This window comes from Leguminivora glycinivorella, chromosome 3 (genome assembly GCF_023078275.1).
Source record: "Leguminivora glycinivorella isolate SPB_JAAS2020 chromosome 3, LegGlyc_1.1, whole genome shotgun sequence".
Classification (NCBI taxonomy): Eukaryota; Metazoa; Arthropoda; class Insecta; order Lepidoptera; family Tortricidae; genus Leguminivora; species Leguminivora glycinivorella.
In genome coordinates this window covers 19,149,333-19,174,051 of record NC_062973.1, presented here as the reverse complement: position 1 = coordinate 19,174,051, position 24,719 = coordinate 19,149,333, and the positions used below count along the sequence as shown (strand labels likewise).

Here is a 24,719-nt window from a genome sequence, read left to right as displayed (position 1 = left end):
CACCGCTACGCACATGACGGTTTTCGTAGTTTTACTGGTGCTATCAGCATCTTTATTATTATTGACTCGACAATTATCGGTAGAGTGACCAAACCGCATGCATTTGCCGCATTTCGTTACGGGTTTGGGACACTGGGACTTGTAATGGCCCTCTTGCTGACAGTTAAAACACTTTATTGGCCTTTCACTAGCTACGGTTTTGTTCCCTGCCTCCGATTTAGTCTCCGCCCTAGTTTTCACCCTTCGGTCTACATATGCACTATTTTTGGCACTCTTTAAGAATGGTAACAACTGATCAGGACTTTCGAAGCGAGCTGCTTCGGCCCCCAAACGGACGCTACGATCATCTATCCCGAATACCAAACAATCGACGGCTCTCTTACCAGAGATCTCACAGCGATTTAGTAACATTATTTTATCATAGAAGTATTCTTCCAACGAATCGTTAAACCTAGCACGTTTAGCTAACATTGTCGTCAATAATTGTCCGTAATTATCATCGCTAGGAAAAGCTAGTTTTAATTTTTCCTGCCACTCTTGCCAGGAAAACATGACAGTTGATAGCCCAGCGTACCATTTTTGAGCCAGGCCTTTAAGTTTTGGTAACGCAAAGTGAACGGTTTGGCGATCATTCCAGTTATATATAACCGCGCATTCGTTCACTTTGTGTATCCACATCGCGATCGTTTGTTCTCTGCAGGCAGGATCAAACTCTGGTACTGTATTTTGATTTGACAACTTCTCATTAGTGCCTTTATCGCCAATGGTACGCAAAGCTTCTACTAGTTGTGAAATAGTGAAATTATTACATACATTGGATTGAGCACTTGACAACTCACGTGCTGATCCGGTTCCACCTCGTTCTCCTTTCGGTGGGGTTGGCGTGGCCGTAGCTCTGTTGCGTGGCCGCCATCCTTCGCGACGCTGCCGTTGACCGCGCGAGCGAGATCTGCTTGGACGACCACGGCCACGATGGCTGCTCCGGCTGCGCGTCCGGCGCCTGTCGCAGTCATCCTCGCGAGAACGGCGTCTGCTGGCCCGCTCCCGTGCCCGCTGACTGCTCCGGCTGCGCGGCCGGTGCCTGCTGTCCCGTCGACTACGCGATCGGCCGTCGCTCGCCCGGCCGGATCCCCGACGATGACTCTGGCTGCGCGAGCGGCGCGCTGCTCTGTTGTCTGCATGCCTGGTCCTGCTACGTGACCGGCGCGGACCTCGGAGTGGCGTCGACAACACACGCGACCTTCTCTGTTGGTTTTCCATTTTCCTGAAAGTTCAAATTTCCTGGACAAGATCTGTTTGTCTAATAGTACAAAGGCAGATAAGAACACTGCGGGAGAACACCTAACAAGGCTTTAGCATACTAATAGCTAATAAGTTGTTTATTTATTTATTTTTTTGTTTGCTAATCAGCAACATAGATAAGCATCATCAACAGTAGTATACATATAATCGAGGCAAGCTGCATGGACACATAATATGAAGCAGGGTACCTAGTGTTTACACACTTCATCCACCCGTAAGTAACCCAACCGAACCGTCATCGCCCGTAAAGGGTTTTCAAGCTAAATTTCTCCTTTTCCATGATTCTCCACATTGTCATATTATCGTGACTTGAATAACATTGGCAACGAACTATAAAATGGCGGAAAAACACGAGTGGAAAAGAAAAAGTAAAAAAAAAACTGATCGATTTTCAAATACTACGCCAACATAACGAAGTATTATTGACCTAGTGTTTATGATACACGGTATTTGTATTCAATGTAGAACTGAATACTATCTCGTAGTTTACAGTTAAACTTAGCCACTTTGTTGTCTACTTAAGCATAAAGTCATTAATCACAAGCAATCGATTTCAATTATTCATCGTGAACTCATGGCAATACTTACGTTTTAATTAGATATTCACAACACAGGTTCGACTCAAGGAGGTAATACTGAACACTCCTTTTTATCCCACGCTCTGAATTGTGGGGATGGCTGGCTTCAGAAAAACACTTAGGCGCTGAACACTTCTTTTATTATAATTATTCAAATAATGTTCACACGGACACCGTTACAAAACTCGTTGACATCTGTCATCGTCTACGCATGCCGTCGTAATGTCATGAGAACCCCGCCGGACCAAAATGGCGGCCGATGAATGCCACTATGGCGCCACTTTCGACGGAATGCGTAGGCGGGAATTAAAAGTAACAACTGATATACTAAATTAATAATCTTAACAATTCACAGCTATTTATAATCACGATAAATCATTATTTTCAGAGTAAGGTTTAAACAGTATTAGATAATATTTAATTGTACCCTCTGTACTATTGATAATTCTAACACTATCGCGCTTGCGTATTGGCGCGACAGAGCCAGCGGCGTATCGCTTTCGTTTGGCGTCGGAGAAATGCCATTCGGCTACGGGGCCTGATTTCCCTTTTTGCTCGCGCATCAAAACACCTTACCGGTTAGCGCAACAAAAACGTAAATGCAATAGATTTAATCAGTTTCTACGAGTGCAATAAATTCAAGTTTAAACTAAGATGAATCGCATTAAGGAGCTGAGTGAAAAATTCGCTAATTCCAAAGTAACGCGGGCTTCAAAGCAGAGGGAAGAGACTTCTTACTGAGATTTTAAGACGAGCGTTGTTAGCGAGAAAGTTACATGTGAAGTCTGTAATGCACTAAATTTTATACAATATTTTGTAAATTGTACGACAGAATTATTGAAAACCATTGTTTATAATTACCTACACTGGTTTTAGAAGAGCAGAAATATGTAGGAGGAGAGGTAGGACGATAGGAGGTAGGGCATAGCGAATTATATTCCGCTTTGTGTGGTAGGGCACAGCACAGCGGATATTGTCTCGCTCGAATCTAGAGCAGAGCCCAACTGGGGTAGTACCTCCGCCTTACAGAAGACCGCAGCCAAATAGCACTAGACCCTACTCATAGTGTTGTGTTCCTGTCGGTGAGTAAGGCTGCCAGAGCTCAACGAGGGTGCGGTGTGCTGATGACGGGAGGACTTACGGAACTAACTTGTTCCGTTTATTGTCCTTTGAGTCGTCGGCAACCCGAACCCTCCTTAGAACTTGTACACTCCTTTTTACTGTGTACTTAACACAGCAAAAGGGAATGTACAAGTTTCTAATAGGGTGGCAACGCGCATGTGACACTGTTTGAGTTGCAGGCGTCCATAGGTTACGGTGACCGCTTTACATCAGGCGGGCCGTATACTTGTTTGCCACCGACGTAGTATAAAAAAAAAAAAAAATATGTTTATTGCGATATATTAGATGCGATTTATTAGATAATTAATATGTTAGAGTGATTTAATGAATATAATACATTAATATTTCTGATTTTTAAGCTGACTGTAATCAATAATAATTATGGCGATTATTACAATTTAAAAAATTCGCCATATTTCAAGTTCTAGAGACCAAAAGATAGAGGAGCCAGCGTAAGCATCCTCAAGCACCATCCCAATTGCACATCGAATCATAAGTAGGCATTTAAAACCAGAAAAACTTGTGCCGAGACATCCATACTTCGTAATTTCACCACATAGTAAAGCGTTAAAAACTTCAAGTACTTACCTACAAACGCACAAATTTTAAAAGAGTGAAAATGTTCTTTTCTCTAAACCCGACGGCACGGACTGCAGACGGAGCAATTCATTTTCATTATCCAGCAGCCTTTCTCATAACACGGTGGGATCGCGGCCCGGGGATCCGTCGGGATGCCTTGTACAATGCATTTCAAGTAGTGCTTCAGCGATATGGGTGTTAACATTGAAAAAGTTATGTTTTTAACCCCCGACGCAAAAACGACGGGGTGTTATAAGTTTGATGTGTCTGTCTGTGTGTGTGTCTGTCTGTCTGTTTTTCTGTCTGTCTGTGTGTGTGGCTGTCTGTGGCATCGTAGCTCCCGAACGGAATAACCGATTTGGTTTTAGTTTTTTTTTTTCTGAAAGCTGAGTTAGTCGGGAATGTTCTTAGCCATGTTTCATAAAAATCGGTCTACTATGTCGCGGTCGGCGGATTTCAAAATTTAAATTTTCTGGTTAAGTTATAACTAGGCTTAGGACTTTTTATGGCATACCGTGGCTCTAAAATCCGTGGAGTCGCCATATGAAAAATTTTCAAAGTCAAAGTCAAAGTCCAACAGTATGATGTCACATTAAATATAAATATTTATACATACTGTCACATCGTCACTGAGTTCATTTACTTCATAGTATTTTTTTGGTATTATATAGGAGTATGATAAAATTTATTAATAAATAACATTATTAGTTAAAATTAACTACGTTCGATTAAAATGAACTAGGTAACGTTGTGACAGTATGTATAAATATTTGACCGCAGCGAAGCAAGGGCTACGTTTTAACTCAAGCAATTTGCTTTTGTATGTCCGGATGTCTCGCTCTACAGCTCGTATTTCCCAACCGATACGCGTGAAATTTTGTGACCAGATTCTATGACTCAATAAAATTTTTTTGTCGTCCCAGATTTTGGAAATTATTAAAAATGACAAAGTCATGGGGCCTCACGCCTTAACTTTTAGCCGTATCGATATCTTAAAAGTCTTGTCTTTTAGATGCATGTATATAGAGTGCTTGGCAAAAAAATCAGACGTTTTAGAACACAGGTTTAGACGGTAGATGTAAAAATATGTAATATTGCATGAGTATAAGCATTTTAATTTCGCCAAGCTACGTATGTGTTAGGGTGGCTCAGTGGTAAGTCACGGTGCTTTTTTTTTCAAATTTCTAATCACCAAGTTCTGCGTTCGAATCCTCCAGGTGCCATATTTTTTGTACTTTTTTTGCATTTGAATTTTATATTAATTATTATATTTTAACCAACTAAGCGATATATACATTTTATACACATACAATAATTTTTTTCAGTACAAAGTAAAATCCTGTTTGCTTTTTGATCGAAATTTGCATTTTTATGTCCGTATATTTTCCTCTATTCAACCGATTCTCGTAAAATTTAATTATGTAACGAGAATATTTATATTATTTTTTTATGATCCAGTGTTTAATAATTTTGAAGTACACAAAAAAACTTATTCTTTATAAATAAATGTAGCGCCGAAGGTGGCAAGAATAAGTACTAACCAATTTGATATAGAAAAGATGAGCTGAAATAATTACGATGCCTCTCCTACAACGTCACGCCACAATATTCTCACAGATGGCGTTAAACAGAAGATAAAAACTTACCTCGGAAAAATCAACAAAATTGTGTTTGACTAAAGAAAACGGACGCAAACATTAAAAATTTGTGCGTGGAGTTCCTCCGCGCGGCATAAGTAAAACTTCGTAACATAATTATGATAGCTGATGGCAACAAGAAGAAAAATAATAAAAATAAAAATACAAAAAGTTTTGCATTTGCCGGGAATAGAACCTAGAAATATGACTAGCGTGAGGGCAAAAACGTACCATGAATGACACTGCACCACCGTGGTTTATACTAAACGGTGCGAATTTAAGTGTTATGCGCTGCCAACTTTCAAGTAGATTAAATTAGTGAGTTGGCGATGCATCGTAGTATTTAAAATATTTGGGTTAGGGTTTTCTTGTTATCCTTTAAAGCGAAAATAGGAAACCCACTTCGCGGGCTAGCGTCGACACGCTTATAAATCCTAAATTGATAAGAAAAACAAAATGGCCGACGAGGGGCGAAGAACCCACAAGGGGGCTCGGTGAGCGAAGCCCCCGCCAAAAAGAAATACCAACGTAGTACGTATTGAAAATAAGTTAGGTTAAGGTTTTTTTACAACGATTAGGAGCAAAGATAAGGGGGGGGCTCGGGGGCGCAGCCCCCAAAAACGAATGATCAACTAAGTATCCAAACTAAGTAAGGTTAAAGTTTTCTTGCGACCCTTAAGAGGGAAAATCAGGGGGGGGCTCGGGGGGCACAGCCCCCCGCAAAATAGAAATACCGATTAAGTATCCAAACTAAGTAGAGAGGGGCGAAGAACCCCCAAGGGGGGCTCGGGGGCGAAGCCCCCGCAAAAAGAAATACCAACGTGGTACGTATTGAAAATAAGTTAGGTTAGGGTTTTTTTACAACGCTTCAGAGCAAAGATAAGGGGGGGGGCTCGGGGGCGCAGCCCCCGCATAAAAGAAAGATCAACTAAGTATCCAAACTAAGTGAGGTTAAATTTTACAGCCCCCGCAAAATAAAAATACCAATTGAGTATCCAAACTAAGTAGAGAGGGGCGAAGAACCCCCAAGGGGGCTCGGGGGCGAAGCCCCCGCATAAAAGAAATACCAACGTAGTACGTATTGAAAATAAGTTAGGTTAGGGTTTTTTTACAACGCTTAAGAGCAAAGATAAGGGGGGGGCTCGGGGGCGCAGCCCCCGCATAAAAGAAAGAACAACTAAGTATCAAAACTTAGTAAGGTTAGGGTTTTTTTACAACGCTTAAGAGCAAAGATAAGGGGGGGGGGGGCTCGGGGGCGCAGCCCCCCGCAAAAAAGAAAGAACAACTAAGTATCCAAACTTAGTAAGGTTAAAGTTTTCTTGCGACCCTTAAGAGGGAAAATAAGGGGAGGCTCGGGGGGCACAACCCCCCGCAAAATAGAAATACCGATTAAGTATCCAAACTAAGTAAGGTTAGGGTTTTCTTGTGACCCTAAAAAGCGAAAATAGGCAGCCCACTTCGCGGGCTAGCGTCGACACGCTTACAAATCCAAAATTGATAAGAAAAACAAAATAGACGGCGAGGGGCGAAGAACCGACAAGGGGCTCGGGGGCGAAGCCCCCGCAAAAAGAAATACCAACGTAGTACGTATTGAATATAAGTTAGGTTAGGGTTTTTTTTTACAACGCTTAAGAGCAAAGATAAGGGGGGGGGGGCTCGAAGGGCGCAGCCCCCCGCAAAAAAGAAAGATCAACTAAGTATCCAAACTAAGTAAGGTTAAAGTTTTCTTGCGACCCTTAAGAGGGAAAAAAAGGGGGGGCTCGGGGGGCACAGCCCCCGCAAAATAGAAATACCGATTGAGTATCCAAACTAAGTAGAGAGGGGCGAAGAACCCCCAAGGGAGCATAAAAGAAATACCAACGTAGTACGTATTGAAAATAAGTTAGGTTAGGGTTTTTTTACAATGCTTAAGAGCAAAGATAAGGGGGGGGCTCGGGGGGCGCAGCCCCCCGCATAAAAGAAAGAACAACAAAGTATCAAAACTTAGTAAGGTTAGGGTTTTTTTACAACGCTTAAGAGCAAAGATAAGGGGGGGGCTCGGGGGCGCAGCCCCATAAAAAGAAAAAACAACTAAGTATCCAAACTTAGTAAGGTTAAAGTTTTCTTGCGACCTTTAAGAGGGAAAATAAGGGGAGGCTCGGGGGGCACAGCCCCCCGCAAAATAGAAATACCGATTAAGTATCCAAACTAAGTAAGGTTAGGGTTTTCTTGTGACCCTAAAAAGCGAAAATAGGCAGCCCACTTCGCGGGCTAGCGTCGACACGCTTACAAATCCAAAATTGATAAGAAAAACAAAATAGACGGCGAGGGGCGAAGAACCTACAAGGGGGCTCGGGGGCGAAGCCCCCTCAAAAGAAATACCAACGTAGTACGTATTGAATATAAGTTAGGTTAGGGTTTTTTACAACGCTTAAGAGCAAAGATAAGGGGGGGGGCTCGAAGGGCGCAGCCCCCCGCAAAAAAGAAAGATCAACTAAGTATCCAAACTAAGTAAGGTTAAAGTTTTCTTGCGACCCTTAAGAGGGAAAAAAAGGGGGGGCTCGGGGGGCACAGCCCCCCGCAAAATAGAATTACCGATTAAGTATCCAAACTAAGTAGAGAGGGGCGAGGCCAAGGCCAAAAAGAAACACCAACGTAGTACGTATTGAAAATAAGTTAGGTTAGGGTTTTCTTGCGAAGTTTAAGATCGAAAATAATCGGGGGCTCGGGGGCGCAGCCCCCCGCAAAATAGAAATACCGATTAAGGATTTAAACTAAGTTAGGTTAGGGTTTTCTTGCGACCCTGAAAAGCGAAAATAGGCAGCCAAGGGGGGTTCAGGGGGCGAAGCGCCCCGCATAAAAAAAGATCAAGGTAGTATTTAAAATAAGTTGGGTTAGGGTTTTGTTGTAACCCTTAAGAGCAAAACAAGGGGGTTTTGGGGGGCGAAGCCCCCTGCATAAAAGAAAGATCAAGGTAGTATTTAAAATAAGCTAGGTTAGGGTTTTCCTGTGAGCGTCAAGAGCAACACGGGTTCGGGGGGCGAAGCCCCCCGTATAAAAGAAAGATCAACGTAGTATTTAAAATAAGTTGGGTCAGGGTTTTCCTGTGACCCTTAAGAGCAAATACAGGGGGGCTCAGGGGGTGAAGCCCCCGCAAAAAATAAAGTTCTACGTAGTGTTTAAAACAAGTCGGGTTTGGGTTTTTTTGTTACCCTCAAGAGTAAAAAGTAATATAATAAAAAAAATTGTTACCCTTAAGAGCAATAGACAGTCCACTTCGCGGACTAGCGTTGATACGCTCACAAAACAAAATGTGGGACGGAAGGCGAGGCATCCACGAGGGGGGGCAGCAATGCTAGCATGATAGCTCCGCAGTTTTTGATTAATTTCGTTAAATGTAGTAATTGCCATAAATGGGTTTGTGTTAAGTACCTATATAGCGTACGAGTATTATGTCGCTTGAAACTGTCACTGTCGTGATTGGACTGTGACAATCAATTAATATTTTTCAGCTTTGCGTTCTCTAAGCATGTCGCGAAGGTCTACAGCTCACAGAGCCACTAGTTATATTTAATATAACATCATACTGTTGGACTTTGACTTTGACTTCGAGAATTTTTCATATGTCGACTCCACGGATTTTAGAACCACGGTATGCCATAAAAAGTCCTAAGCCTAGTTATAACTGATACTGTCATGTCGTGGTTTTGAAGTAGGTAGGTAGCACTATTATTGTAAATTTAATTTGATTGAAAATATGTTTATAATTAGTATTTATGATTAATTTTGACTTGGTTTTTATTTATTTAATTAAATAAAAATATCTACTGCCCGATTTGAACATAAGATATACGTCGTGCGTGTGTCACGTGACAAGGTCAAGGGCAGCATCCGTTAAGTGTACCTCTTACATTTTAATTGAACTGTCTATAGGACTTAATTATTTCTTAGCAGAGATAAAAAGGAGGAAGTTCTCAATTCGTCGGGATATTTTTTTATAGTATTTGTTTCTCTTCTGCTATTACGACAATTGTTTCCTGATACTTTATCGCACTAGTGCAGGAAGTGGAATTTTATGTGCCTATGTCGAGACTTTTAAATTAAATAAACGAAATCACTCCCATCGATCGTGTTTTAATTTATCGCCGCTTATTATTATCTTTTTTCCCACACTTGAATCGTAATGTACTATTATAGTTTACAAAAACTTGCAACCTAAACATTTCAAAATATTTTAAACCATTTCCTAAGTCCCACGTTACATTACGCAAAACCAATAAACTAAAATAGCTCTCTAAGATTCTGTGTTGTGTAGGTAAATTACATATTTAATGATATTGAGATTCATATTATCTTTTTCTTCTGTGACAATTTGATATGTTTTCTCTGAAGAAGAACGACGTATTATTAAGCAATAATATAATTTATTGAAATTAATTTCCATAGAGTACCTAGTCTGTTCATATTCTTTGATGAATACTTTTGCATGTTAAATTGTATCTTGTTATTTAATGCATGTTAGTTATAAGATGTAATGTTTTGAAAAGAAGTTGCCCGCCGAGTTTCTTGCCGGTCCCATAGTGGATACCCCCCTCCCAACTGAGGGGGGACTGAAATCTTCTCGAGGCTGAGGCGTAGGGTTAGAGCCGGCGTAGCTTTATTTGACGTTCATATGCGCATTGTAATATGCCTACTTGAAAAATAAATATTTCATTTTCATTTCATTTTCATTTTCTCATAAAACTAGACGTTCCTTGAAATGCGACACATCCGTTGGGGAAATTGACCTTATTATTAAATCCTAGGCCTGCTTGAGCCATAAATCCATTGGAGCAAGAAGCTGCCCGAATAACCCGACTAATTAAGGTTGGTCAGGGCAGTAAGCCGGTTGTAAACTTCAATTTTGAGTTGCATAATAATAGGTTACCTACCTATGCTTTATTTTGAGTTTAGCATGCGTTATTTAATTATTCAAATGCATACAAAAACATTAAGTAGATTCCAAAAATATAAATATTGAAATAACGTATATTGAATCGTAATGCATAAAATTTACATTCGTTTAAAATGCATTTAAAAATTCAATAGACAGGAGTCATTCAAAAGAAATTGATGTTGTATTTAAAATAAACGAATCTTCTTTCTTTCTTTCTTTCTTTCAAAAATATTTGGGTACCATGTATGTTGTTAATCGTTGTGTACGGTGAGCTGCAAAAGTGCATGGCAAATTTATGAATGAATTTATTCATAATTTCTCCATGCAACGAAGAAATATGACTATCCTGGCGACTTCCTCGCACAAATTATCAGCATTGCGATACAGCGAGGAAATGTCGCCAGTATTCTTGGTACAATGCCTCAAGGGCCTTTTTAGACATTAGCTAACTTTTAAGTTTAGTCTTAGTTTCTTATTTATGTAAATACTAGCTTTTGCCCGCGGCTTCGCTCGCGTTAGAAAGAGACAAAAAGTAGCCTATGTCACTTTCCATCCCTTCAACTATATCCACTTAAAAAATCACGTCAAATCGTCGCTCCGTTTTGCCGTGAAAGACGGACAAACAAACAGACACACACACTTTCTCATTTATAATTGACCGCAGCGAAGCAAGGGCTACGTTTTAACTCAAGCAGTTTGCTTTTGTATGTCCGGATGTCTCGCTCTACAGCTCGCATTTCCCAACCGATTCGCGTGAAATTTTGTGACCAGATTCTATGACTCAATAAAATTTTTTTGTCGTCCCAGATTTTGGAAATTGTAAAAAATTACAAAGTCATGGGGCCTCACGCCTTAACTTTTAGCCGTATCGATATCTTAAAAGTCTTGTCTTTTAGATGCATGTATATAGAGTGCTTGGCAAAAAAATCAGACGTTTTAGAACACAGGTTTAGACGGTAGATGTAAAAATATGTAATTTTGCATGAGAATAAGCATTTTAATTTCGCCAATCTACGTATGTGTTAGGGTGGCTCAGTGGTAAGTCACCGTGCTTTTTTTCAAATTTCTAATCACCAAGTTCTGCGTTCGAATCCTCCAGGTGCCATAATTTTTGTATTTTTTTTTGCATTTGATTTTTTTATTATAATAATTATATTTTAACCAACTAAGCGATATATACATTTTATATACATATAATCATTTTTTTTTTCAGTAGAAAGTAAAATCCTGTTTGCTTGATGATCGAAATTTGCATTTTTATGTCCGTATATTTTCCTCTATTCAACCGATTCTCGTAAAATTTAATTATGTAACAAGACTATTTATATTTATTTTTTATGATCCAGTGTTTAATCATTTTGAAGTACAAAAAAACTTATTATTTATAAATAAATGTAGTGCCGAAGATGGTAAAAATAAGTACTAACCAATTTGATATAGAAAGGATTAGCTGAAATAATTACGATGCCTCTCCTACAACGTCACGCCACAATATTCTCACAGATGGCGTTAAACAGAAGATAAAAACTTACCTCGGAAAAATCAACAAAATTGTGTCTGACCAAAGACCTATATAACTTCGTCTGACTAAGACTCTATACTCTCTGGTTTGACTAAAGAAAACGGACGCAAACATTAAAAATTTGTGCGTGGAGTCCCTCCGCGCGGCATAAGTGAAACTTCGTAACATAATTATGATAGCTGTTGGCAACAAGAAGAAAAATAATAAAAATAAAAATACAAAAAGTTTTGCATTTGCCGGGAATCGAACCTAGAAATATGACTAGCGTGAGGGCAAAAATGTACCATGAATGACACTGCACCACCGTGGTTTGTACTAATCGGTGCGAATTTAAGTGTTATGTGCAGCCACTTTCAAATAGATTGAATTAGTGAGTTGGCGGTGCATCGTATGACCGTAGTATTTAAAATAGTTGGGTTAGGGTTTTCTTGCGGCCCTTAAAAGCGAAAATAGGAAACCCACTTCGCGGGCTACCGTCGACACGTTTACAAAACAAAAACTGATAACAAAACCAAAATGGACGACGAGGGGGAAGCACCCACAAGGGGGCTCGGGGGCGAAGCCCCCCGCCAAAAATAAATACCACGTAGTACGTATTGAAAATAAATTAGGGTTTTCTTGCGAAGTTTAAGATCGAAAATAAGGGGGGGGGGGGCTCGGGGGGCGCAGCCCCCCGCAAAATAGAAATACCGATTAAGTATCCAAACTAAGTAAGATTAAAGTTTTGTTGCGACCCTTAAGAGGGAAAATAAGGGGGGCTCGGGGGGCGCAGCCCCCGCAAAATAGAAATACCGATTAAGTATCCAAACTAAGTAAGGTTAAGGTTTTCTTGTGACCCTGAAAAGCGAAAATAGGCAGCCCACTTCGCGGGCTAGCGTCGACACCCTTAGAAATCGAAAATTGATAACAAAACCAAAATGGACGACGAGGGGCGAAGCACCCACAAGGGGCTCGGGGGCGAAGCCCCCGCCAAAAATAAATACCACGTAGTACGTATTGAAAATAAGTTAGGTTAGGGTTTTCTTGCGAAGTTTAAGATCGATTATAAGGGGGGGGGGCTCGGGGGGCGCAGCCCCCCGCAAAATAGAAATACCGATTAAGTATCCAAACTAAGTAAGGTTAGGGTTTTCTTGTGAACCTGAAAAGCGAAAATAGGCAGCCCACTTCGCGGGCTAGCGTCGACACCCTTACAAATCGAAAATTGATAACAAAACCAAAATGGACGACGAGGGGAGAAGCACCCACAAGAGGGGCTCCAAAAAGAAATACCACGTAGTACGTATTGAAAATAAGTTAGGTTAGGGTTTACTTGCGAAGTTTAAGATCGAAAATAAGGGGGGGCTCGGAGGCGCAGCCCCCGCAAAATAGAAACACCAATTAAGTATCCAAACTAAGTAAGGTTAGGTGTTCTTGTGACCCTGAAAAGCGAAAATAAGCAACCCACTTCGCGGGCTAGCGTCGACACGCTTACAAATTGTGGACGACGAGGGGCGAAGAAAGAAATACCACCGTTGTACTTATTGAAAAGAAGTTAGGGTTTTCTTGCGGCGAAACACCCACCCCGGGGCTCGGGGGGGTAGCCCCCACGAAGTACCAACGTAATACCTATTGAAAATAAGTTAGGTTAAGGTTTTCTTGCGACGAACAAGAGTGATTATAAGGGGGGGGGGGTCTTGGGGGCCCAGAGCCCCCGAAAAAAGAAAGACCTATTAAATATCCAAACTAAGTTAGGTTAGGATTTTCGTGTGACGCTTAGAAGCGAAAAGCCCACTTTGCGGGCTAGCGTCGACACGATTACAAAACAAAAGATGATAACAAAACCAAGGGCAGCCGGCGTATCATGCTGCCAATTTTATCACTTATCCACGTGGATAAGACATCTGTCACTCTCACACTGACATACTTGCTAAAGCGTGACGGATGCTTTATCCACGTGGATAAGTGATAAAATTGGAAGCATGATACGCCGGCTGGACTTGCCATTTTATCATTTATCTACGCGGATAAAGCATCCGTCACGTTGTGGCAAGTTAGTCAGTGTGAGATTGACATATGTCTTATCCACATTGATAAGTGATAAAAGTGCAAGCATGATAGCCCCACAGTTTTTATATGTTAAATGCAGAAATTGCCGTTAAGGGCTTGAGTTGAGTGCCTATAGCGTACGAGTATATGTCGCTTGAAACTGTTGCTGTCATGAGGTCATGACTTGACTGCGATAATCACTTAATTAGCTTTCAGTTTTGCGTTCTCTAAGCATTTCGCGAAGGTCTACAGCTCCCAGAGCCACTAGTATTAGTATGGAAGTATGGATTCATGTAAAGATTATTCTAAGGGCGCTGTTATCCTGATGTATGATTTGACAGTTCAGTCACAGTATAGTATAATAAAGAGTACTATCGTACTATGGTTCAGTATAGTATAAAGAAAATAGTTCAGTAGTCATACACTGAGAGAAAATACAACCAGTTTTCATGTTCGTTCAACAAGTTTTTTGGTTAAAATAGCGCCTACGTGCTCTTTGGTTCAAACAACAAGCTACTTGTCATTTGAATCGGCAATATATTTGAATCAACAAGTCGATTTTATAAAAACAACCTGACACATATTGTTTTAAACATACGTTTGGCTGATTCAAACGGATAAACCGCAACAAGTCGAACTTGTTAAATTCACAATGCAAATTTCTCTCAGTGTACATTTCTGGTCAGGTTTTATATAGGTACTAACCCCCTTATTCATAAACGTTCTTTAAAGTTATCAAGCCGATAAAGTTCGTTTGTCCCTTTCTATCACACCAATACGTAGGAAAGGGACAAACGAACTTTATCGGCTTGATAACTTTAGTGAACGTTTATGAATAAGGGGGTTAGACAATTAATAGATGAAATGTGGCCCAAAATTCTTTGACAAAAGTTTATACATATAAATAGCTTTTGAATAATACTAACGTTTGTGTAGTAACTTCTTTCTTGTAGGTTGTACTTTATTCAAATTAATGACGTAATATCCAAACGTAATTTTCCCTCCCGAAAACTATGTAGGAGCCAGTAGTGTCGTCTAGACCAAAGTTTCACCGTGCGAACTGAAACAGTAGCCTTCAACACATCAATTACCTACACAAAAGCTAGCCTTTGCCCTCGCCTTTGCGTGAAACGTCGTATCTCCATGACAGTGGATCCTCGATAATTGGAGCCTAGGTAATAAACAAAATACAATGCGTTAATTTCACACCAATATGACTGCGTCCATAGTTTGTTAGTAACAATACGTCTTTAATAACTATATTGGTACATAAACTTAATTGAAGTGAGGACCAATTCCTGATTATGCCACTGTCCCACCTCCCAGCCACTAACACTCAATAGGGGCTATGGCGGCTGACGCGGACTGCAGAACGCCACTGTGCAGCGCTCGCGCAACGTCAATGTGATATATTGAATATCTACAAAGAAAAAATGATTATTTAAAGTATTGTACTCTCACTACAATGTTTTGTCTCCTGTTTTGTGCAAGAACTTCTATGACATGAAGATAAAAAAAATACGTCAAGTATCTAAAATCTGGAGACAGGAGGGGTAAATTTAGACATGTCATTGGACTTGAAACTAGTTTAATCCCAAAAGTATAATTAAGAATCATGATAAATATCTGGATACGCGATTTTAGGATGGATTATTTGATGGAATCAGAGTTTATTGCAGCTACATTCCTACAATGAGGGAATATGTATTTTCTTTACAAATATAATCGTACCACATCTGTGATCGTACCCAACAAACCTAAACCTCAACTTTTCATTTACTATTTTTCAATAAAGCAAGTCGTATACAGTCGTTAATAGGCTACACATCATACTTAGTATCAAGGGGGACGTGAGTTTGTTTGCCACTGACGCAGTATAGAAAAATAATGTAAAATAGCCAATTGAATATCCTAAACAAAACAAAAACTCGAACACTAAAAGCCTTGTTTCTCAAATCCGTGTTATCGGGGTTCTACTGTATAAGAGTCCGTTACGTCATTTAGCACACCAAGCCGAGGACTTGCAGTGAAACTCCACAGTCAGGGTAATTACCACTATGATGTATCGTTACAGGTTTGGTCCCTATGTCGATGATTGATGATTCGAGTTCCGATTAAAAACACGGTTAAAGTGGGTGTTTTTGTTCTCTTTTATTCTTAAGAAATTTAATTTATAATTGTATTAAAATGAGATTTCGTAAAATGGCTTGTAATAATTAATACTAGGTACAGTCACGGACTTTAATTGTTAATCCAGTTCTAGCCCATTTTATACTGGGCACGTCAATCACGTTATAGCTTATAACTATGAAATAACATAATTATTGTGGCCTCTAAATGGCTCAACAATTAGAGTCCGTTCATGTGTATTACTTTGCCCAACAGAGGATGGGCGTTATGTATAATGCCCGGGCAAAAATCAGCTATTTGCTGTTATATTAATATGCCCAACGGAGGATGGGCATTATACATAATGCCCGGGCAATTTAATTATTTGGATAGTTAGTATCAAACTACCGACTCACAATGGCCATGATTCATAATGCCCGGGCATTATGCATAGTGCCCGATTTATCACTTGGCCCATAACATATACAACAAATCTATCTCCTTTTCATTAAACTTTATTTTTCATGTCATTCGTTGTCATTTTCATGTCATACCATTTTAACATATGGCAAAACAGAAGTTCCTAAGCTGCGTGTCAGTGAGCTTTTAGGCTCAAAGAGCGGAGTTTTTAAAAATTTGTTACACAATTTTGACCAAAATTTATTTACCATTATTGAGGTCTGTCTCTAAGGACTTCAGCATTTTGAATTCCGAGTTTTCGAATTTCGTGTAACACCGGTTGTCAGCATGTTATGAGCACATGGCAAGCGATCGAGCATGTTCTCAATAAACAAAAAGTCTAATCAATAGACTGACAAGTAGAAAGAGGGCGAAGTTGTTCTGAAAGTTGACGTCCGCAACGCCTTCAACTCTGTTGACCGAGGCGCCTTACTCACGCAAGTCAGAGAAAAGACACCTGAGCTTTATAATTTTGTTTGGCAATGCTACAGCACGCGTTCCAAATTACTTTTTAAAAATAACCTTTTATTTTCATCAGTGGGCTGCCAACAAGGTGACCCTTTGGGTCCTGCACTTTTTAGCCTTGCCATCCACCCTGTCCTGGTAAGTCTAAATTCTAAATTTAATGCTTGGTACCTCGACGATGGTACCCTCGGAGGTACCGCCGACGAGGTATTTGAAGATCTACGAAATCTCATTGAAAAATTTTCTGAAATTGGGCTCTCTTTAAATTTTTCAAAGTGCGAAATATTTTTTTCTGACCGCGGCATCAATAATGATTCAGTTCTGTCAAAATTCTCTACCTTAGCTTCTGGCATTAAAGTTTTGGACAATAATTCACTTTACCTCCTAGGTTCGCCAATACTGGACGAAGCTTTCCCCGATTATATAAATAATCAACTTCAAAATTTTAAAAATTGTTCTGACCGTTTACTCCAAATCAACTCACATATGGCCTACACAATAATAAAATTCTGTTTGTTTGTTCCCAAACTCACTTACGTTCTGCGTTGCAGTCATTTTTGGAAATTTCCCAGCCTTTTAGAAAAACTAGATTTAGAAATAAAATTAACAGTGACTTCCATTTTTAATATCGCTTTCGATACCCCACAGTGGTCCCAAGCCTCCCTGCCTATCAGGCACGGTGGTATTGGCATAAGACAAATCTCCGCGGTTGCTCTTCCGGCATTTATTTCTTCTGGTCATAAAATTGAAAATCTGTTCAAGAAAATTCTTAGAGCTGACTCGGTCGTCCCTTTCTTGCAGGAAGCGATGACGAGCTGGAAAACAGCCTGCCCAAATGCAGACCTCCCCATCATTCGCCATTCGCAGCACCAATGGGACGAGCCGCTCTGTCGGCTGGTACGGGATAATCTCATTGAAACGTCTACCAGCACCACAGAGCGCGCTCGTCTCCTTGCTGCTGCGAGTTGGGAATCCGGCTCCTGGCTGCAAGCCCTGCCGTCTAAGAACCTAGGCACCTTGCTGTCAACGAACACCCTTAGATTTTCTTTATGTTTGCGTTTGGGTGTTGCTTGCGTGGCCCCTCACCAATGCCAGTGTGGCACAAGCGTCTCGCGGTTTGGTCTCCATGGCCTATCCTGTTCCAGGAGCGTCGGCCGTCTTTCACGTCACGCGAGCCTGAACGACATTCTCCGCCGAGCTCTCGTTACGGCGGGAGCCCCGGCGGTCCTAGAACCGCCTGGATTGGCTCGCGACGACGGAAAGAGACCGGACGGCATGACCCTCGTGCCTTGGAAGATGGGACGCCCTTTAGTTTGGGATGCCACATGTGTGGATACCCTTGCGGCGTCCCATCTCCCAGGGACTTCAAACAGAGCTGGTGCTGCCGCCAACTCCGCGGAACACCTCAAACGGCGCAAATATGCAGCAATTGATTCCAGTTTCATGTTTGAGCCGTTTGGGGTGGAAACGCTTGGGCCGTGGGGTTCAGGTGCTCACAGCATCTTTAAGGAGCTTGCCAAGCGCCTCGTCGACGCGACAGGAGACAAGAAGGCTGGCACTTACCTAGCGCAACGCATAGGCATTGCCGTTCAACGTGGCAATGCCGCCAGTCTTCTTGGCACCTTGCCACAGGGAACCGATTTAGAGCCGATTTTTTATTTATAAAGTATTTATTATATTATTTTTATAGTTACTTAGGTTAGTATAGTTTTTAAGTTAGTTTTATGTCATCATGGTATTTTTAGCTTTTATTGAAATTGATAATTTTTCTAGAATAACTTTCGTGAAAATAGACTGACATGACGCGACATTGGATCCCTTCTCTCAATATTTACTTTGGCACACAAAAACTCGGCAAACGTTACCTACGTCCGATTTTAAAAGAACTCTAAAAAAGTCGACAACAATTGTAGTTTCAATACAACCTTTTGTGAATTCCGCCGGTGTACGTTTGACGGATCAATTCATACGAATAGTGGCAGCTTTTTGGCGTGTAAAAGGAAATGCACGAGTAGCAGGTATTTGTCGCGAATACACGACGAATAGAACCATTTAGAAACAAATGGAACATGCGTTAAGCTGTTTTACACAGAACTACCTTATAACATAGGTAAGTATATTGAATTCGGAGCAAAAACAGTACTTTACCTAATAGAAATATAAATTATTCATTCGCAAATACAAATACAAAACAAAGAACTATACAAGCCAGAAGACATAAAAATGAGAACTTGACATGTATGGTTGTATCTCATCAGATTGCTGGCGACTTCCAGCGCTGATCTTTCGATGAGACCATTCGGCGAAATAATCATAACAAATATATCTGAAAGTAGATTTATAAAGTGAATCTTAGATGAATTCGACATTCGTTGGAGGTTTCAGTCAGATGTTAGTCTTTCTCTGATTAGTCCGTCGTACCTCCCTGGTTCCCCTCGATCACCCGGCATAAGTAAACGCATTTCCCTCAGAAAATAAACAAATGAGTCATAACAATAATTCATTTGTCTCAAACGCAGCAAATTACTAAAAAAACTGATGTCGATTTTTCTGATTAAGATTTTAAACTACTTGCAGGCGCTTGGAGTTCTGAGATGAGACATATAAAATCGTCCAAGGATTACAATACGCCGAGAAAAAACATTCCTTTAGAAGACGTTCCGCAGCATTAAATCGTCATCAAAACAATAGCGCTTCATTTATCTAAGATTTCATCGGGTCATATCGTGTGTAGGAGGCTTTATATGTGTATGAATACTGCATGAGCCGCTGCCCCCCGGGACACGTCTCGCGGATAAACGCCCGTTTTAAAAAGTAAAAAGCGGATTTTTAGAAGAGATAGGTTCTTGCGGAGTAAATAATGCAGAGTTAATGCCGCGTTTGTGAATATTACGACCACTCGCGAGAACAAAACGAATGTTATAGGATATTTCTGCTAAGCCGCGGTCCCGGGTTCGTATCTCTCTGTAAGGACATTTATTTGTGTGATGAGCACAGATCTGATATTAAAATTCCTGGGTTATGGATGTTTTCTATGTATATAAGTATGTATTTATCTATATAAGTAAGTTTGTCGTCGCTAAGCACCCATATCACAAGCTTAGCTTAGTTTGGGGCTAGGTTGATTTGTGTAAGGTGTCCCCAATATTTATTTATTTTCGAACGTTTAGAAAAAAATGTACACCCCATCCTGCAAGTCCTGCAACTAACATTTTAGTTTTTTGCGTAAAGAAGATATAAGAGAAATACATTTTGCAATAAGTTTCCATCTTATTTTTACGAAGTTTAATGAACGTCCAGTGTTAGACTTGTTCTCTCTGGCTTTCCATTACTTCTCATATTGTCCTTACCTACGTCCAGTACTAAAGACAAATATTTAATTAATATTTATTTTCTAACGGACAAGCAAAACAAGAGCAAGACTAAATTCAAAAATTTAATTAAGTTTAAAGCTAGTAATAAAAGGTTGTCTCTAACAGGTGCAGGGGACAAAATAGTGAATATTTTAAGTTTTCATTTTAAAAAGCAGAGAACAATATACTCAGCTAAACCAACACCCATTTTTAAATTGCCAATGCACCGCGCTTAGGTAAACATTATTAAGAGGAACGACCGACTCTCCGTACAAATTTAGTCCTCGTTTTTCCTCCCAAATAACATAATATATGGCGGTCCTCATTTTGTGTACCTATAATATAAGTAGGTATATTTAAATAATTTAATAGAATGAAAAATAAATTAGTGCTTAGAGGTCCACTGAGCATGTTCACGTACTCTGCCTAACTCTTTTGGGATTAAAATACGTGAATGAATTTATGAATGTTTGTAATAGATTAGAACTTGAAGTAATTTTATCACACGTTTGATTTTATTCGAAATTTTAATCTCCAAAGCGTTTGACGTAGCGGATCACAGCGTCATTGCCTCGAAACTGCTACACTATGGTATAAATGGCAATGCGCATGCCCTCCTCACTGACATTCTCCGAGACAGATCTCAGGTTGTCATAGGAGACGGCGGTCAGGTCAGGTCTGATCCGTTGGCCACCTCCATGGGCGTCGCACAGGGCTCGTTTGTGTTCTTGTCATATTTTTATCATTATCTTCTCGCTATTACTGAACGATCTTCCGGAAGCGATAATGGCCGCAGACATTTTAATGTACGCGGATGATGTCGCTGGAATTATATCAGCACCAGACATATACGGCTTGGAGACACGTCTTAACCACGCTGCAGACCAGCTATCTAAGTGGTTTACCTCGAATGGTTTGGCGCTTAGCCTGTCCAAAACACACTTTTTGCAGTTACATGTTGGAGGTCGGACACCAAGGCCACTTCATATCCAAGCTGACGGCATCAAAGTGGAGCAGGTTGAGTTCACAACTTTTTTGGGGTTTCGAATGGATCAGAAGCTGACCTGGTTGTCCCATATCGACCAAGTATGTGGGAAACTGGGCGGTGCATGTTTTGCCCTTCGCATGGGTCGTGCCGCGGCATGTCGTGCGAAGTTGTTATTTTGCGACAATACATTAGGTTCTACAGTATGGTGCAGAGATGGGGGCGTGCCGCCGACTGGCAGCGCGTTTTCCGTCTCCAAAAAAGAGCCGTGCGGTGTGTGGCGCAGGTAAGCCAGGATACCTCCGCGAAGGCGTATTTTAAAGAACGGGGTATACTCACCCTGCCGTCAATAGTAATCCAGCAAGTCGCTATTTACGTGTACACCAACCTAACGCAATACAAGAAACGCGCCGACCTAGCCCCCACGCTACGGCACCCTAATCAACTCCTCCCTGTAAAACGCAGACTGGCGAGGTCTAATAAGATAATCCACATAATGGGTCCAACTGTCTACAATAGATTGCCGGAGACAGTCACCTCGGCACAGTCACTCTAGTCTTTCAAGACTAGGATGAAGTCTTGGCTCCTCAAGCACACGTTCTACAGCTATGACGAATTTCTACGAGTAAGTGTTAAGCTATAGTTAGACAACAATTGTTTTTTTTTTACGAATGTATAATAATAAGTACCTGGGCGACCGAGCTTCGCTCGGTGTTCTATTTTATTATACTTATTGTGTTTTTTACATGACAGACCTACCACTACCATACAAATTTGTATGGAAAAATCAACATTAAATCACTTAAATAAACAAATAATTGATACACTATAGTTGTATAGGTACTTTATTTTATTTTAAAGATAATTATCTGACAGTTTACACAATCAACATAAGCAGGCTGGTTTAATCAGGTCCTAACGTAAAACTTCTCTCCATACTATGTTGCGGGTATGCCGAGGATTTTCTTTTGGAAGGAGTACTTTTAATGTAGTTGGTCGCTTGACTCTGGAAAATGCTACATACAGCATACCATGCATAAAAACTGATGATCTCAAGTCTACTCCTACAGATTCGAAAGTCTGACCTTGAGATTTGTGGACTGTCATGGCAAATGCACATCTTACTGGAAATTGGTGTCGCTGCATAGTACATCCCAGTTGACCTTTTGATGAGTCAAGAGTGATCCTAGGTATATGTACTTCTTTGCCGGATTGTTCACCAGTAACTATTTTTGCCCTTATTATGTTAGTACATAGGTCAGCCACAATGAGCCTTACACCGTTACATAGACCTTCAGAAACGTCCAAATTACGCAAAAGCATTATTAAGGTATTTTTTTTCAATTTCAATTCATGTGGTGGCAAATCTGAAATGTTGACTGCATTGAGGAATTCTGTAGTAAATTCAAGTGCTCCTTCAGGTTGGTCTTTCACCGTATCATAACTGTAATAGGTTTTGTACTCTCCGGGAAGTTTGGCAACTATATCTTCATTAATTCTGTCTACGTCTTTATTGAGTGGAGCAAGTATTGCTCTATCTTTCATTCCCTCGTAATTTTCACTGGCAAAGCAGTTACCAAACACCTCGTCAATTAGATTATTGTTTGCTATGATGTTTTGTGGCAATTCAATCTCTTCCATTGTGTTTAATGGCAGTTCACCGTTGCCTACCTTCAATAAATAATCAGCAAATTCCGTTGCTCTATATCAACTCGCATGTTTTCTTCTAGAGTAAACGTCTGAAACAGGGACCATAAGGAACAACGCTTAATGGACAGATCTAATAACTCAGATTTATTAGCTCGCGGTTGTACTGGTAGACACTGGCGAAAATCTCCTCCAAGTACTATCACTTTACCACCAAAAGGGAGATTCTCATTTCCAATAGATCGTAAAAGTTGATCAATGTTTTGCAAGCCATATTTTGGAAGCATCGGAGCTTCATCCATAAGAAAGACATCGATTTCTGCTAATTTTCTGGCTTTTGAAGAGTTAGGTTTGATACTCGAAACTGAGTCTGGTGTTAGGGGTACTTTAAGTCCAAAAGTTTTATGAGCAGTATGACCATTAGGCAGCAATATGGAAGCTATACCGGTAAAGGCCATACATTGCACATTGCACCGTTTTCCAGTAAGCAAGTAGTATAGAGTTTTATAGATAAATGTTTTTCCAGTGCCACCCGGACCGTCAATGAAAAAGCATTTTCTGCCACCATTTGTATCATTTACAGCATGAAGAATAGCATCAACTATTTCTATTTGTTTTCCTTTTAGTAGTTGATACATTTGCTCTCCTAAGACTGCCGATTCATCCGTATTTAGCGTATTTTCACTATCTTCAACATCACAATCCTCAAGATCAGCGAAGCCATAAGTTTTTACCCAGTATTGGAAATTTCTGCCCTCAGTTGCTTCAGTGTTTAATTTGTGTGCAATAATTCTGTAGGCGCGATGAATTGCGTTTTCAATAGACTGTCCATTCCGTTGAGCTGCGCGTATAAAGTCTTCTGCCAAATCGTTTTTAAAGGTTTCCCATAGTCGCTTTGGGTTTTCAGGGCATCCGTAAATTAATATTTGTGTAAAAAGACTTCGCATTGCTGTAGGCATTTTAGACAACGCAGATTCTTGTAACCCTTCTATCCATTGCTGATCGTCGTAGGCTAAACCACGCGCTAAGCAGGCTTGCTTATATGTTTCATACTGCATATCATTGACAGTTCGAAGGTCTTCAAAACTTGTCGCATCTTTTACATGGTATAACAACAACCGCAAGTGGTATAGTTCCGGTTGGGCTATATAATTTACATTGTGAATCCTACCAATGACACGTAATTGACGAAGTCTCCGCTCCCATTTGCTTGTTCTTCCGACCCATCTGAAGTGTTCAGGCATTTGCCAATAATAATGACATTCTATATCATTTAGCTGGTTATGTTCTCTTTGTTGTTTAATTTGCTTATTGTGTCTAAAATATGCCTCTAAAGTGGACCCTCTTTGACCAATATCCGCTAAATCTTCCTGAACGTGATCTAAGTTTGCGATTCGATACTGACCCGGTAAGTGGATGTCCAGTCGTTGGACACTATGACTTTTTTTTTGTATTTCAAATCCAAATAATCGCCAGGATGCTTCTGGCGGGGTTACACAACGTCCTTCAATGTATGTATTTACCTCATTATAAATCAATGTTCTTTGTTCTTCTATAACTTTGATTGATGCGCAATCGTGTCCTTTATAAATATATTTATAAAGATATTTCACAGCCAAAATACTGCCTACATACTCAACGTTAATATGACAGTTATATTTTTTTAATAAATACGCATTGTATGGGGCTACATGGCGGTTGTCTCGTGTTATACGACGACCATTTACATCTTTGCGGTAAACTGCTTATTCGTGGGAGAATTGGGGACTTTGAGGATCTAACTGTGGGTTGTAGCGTCGTCGGTAATTTGGTTTTCCATCATCTACAAACGATGATACTTCCTGGAAGGGCTTAGGAAAGTCGAACCGGCACTTTGTTCTTCCGTTTTTATGAACCATACAAGTTGCGTTGGGATTTAAATCTCCACACGGATTGTGAATCATCCATTTGAGTACGAGATCTCTTAACTCTAAGTCATGATTTCCGGGTATTTCGGCTGAAATCAAGTCATCGAGCTCTTC

At 40.4% G+C, this 24,719-nt stretch overlaps 2 protein-coding genes across 2 annotated transcripts; one reads left to right on the top strand and one right to left on the bottom strand.

Annotated features, from left to right (window-relative positions):
* Positions 1–438: 438 nt before the first annotated feature.
* LOC125224903 lies at positions 439–2,328 on the bottom strand. Its single transcript, XM_048128409.1, has 2 exons — positions 1,891–2,328; positions 439–1,264 (listed from the first exon to the last, which is right to left on the bottom strand). The coding sequence occupies exon 2, from the start codon at positions 1,179–1,181 to the stop codon at positions 783–785; it is 399 nt and encodes a 132-aa protein (XP_047984366.1). The 5' UTR covers positions 1,182–1,264; positions 1,891–2,328; the 3' UTR covers positions 439–782.
* A 14,330-nt stretch (positions 2,329–16,658) lies between these two features.
* Positions 16,659–18,378, top strand: LOC125224938. Its single transcript, XM_048128458.1, has 2 exons — positions 16,659–16,851; positions 17,515–18,378. Exon 2 carries the CDS (start codon positions 17,521–17,523, stop codon positions 18,376–18,378), a length of 858 nt encoding a protein of 285 aa, XP_047984415.1. The 5' UTR covers positions 16,659–16,851; positions 17,515–17,520.
* The last annotated feature ends 6,341 nt before the right edge of the window (positions 18,379–24,719 follow it).

Bases quoted from the DNA above. Each gene is read 5' to 3' on its own strand.
- LOC125224903 (XM_048128409.1), bottom strand. From the start codon at position 1,181: ATGCAGACAACAGAGCAGCGCGCCGCTCGCGCAGCCAGAGTCATCGTC.
- LOC125224938 (XM_048128458.1), top strand. From the start codon at position 17,521: ATGACGAGCTGGAAAACAGCCTGCCCAAATGCAGACCTCCCCATCATT.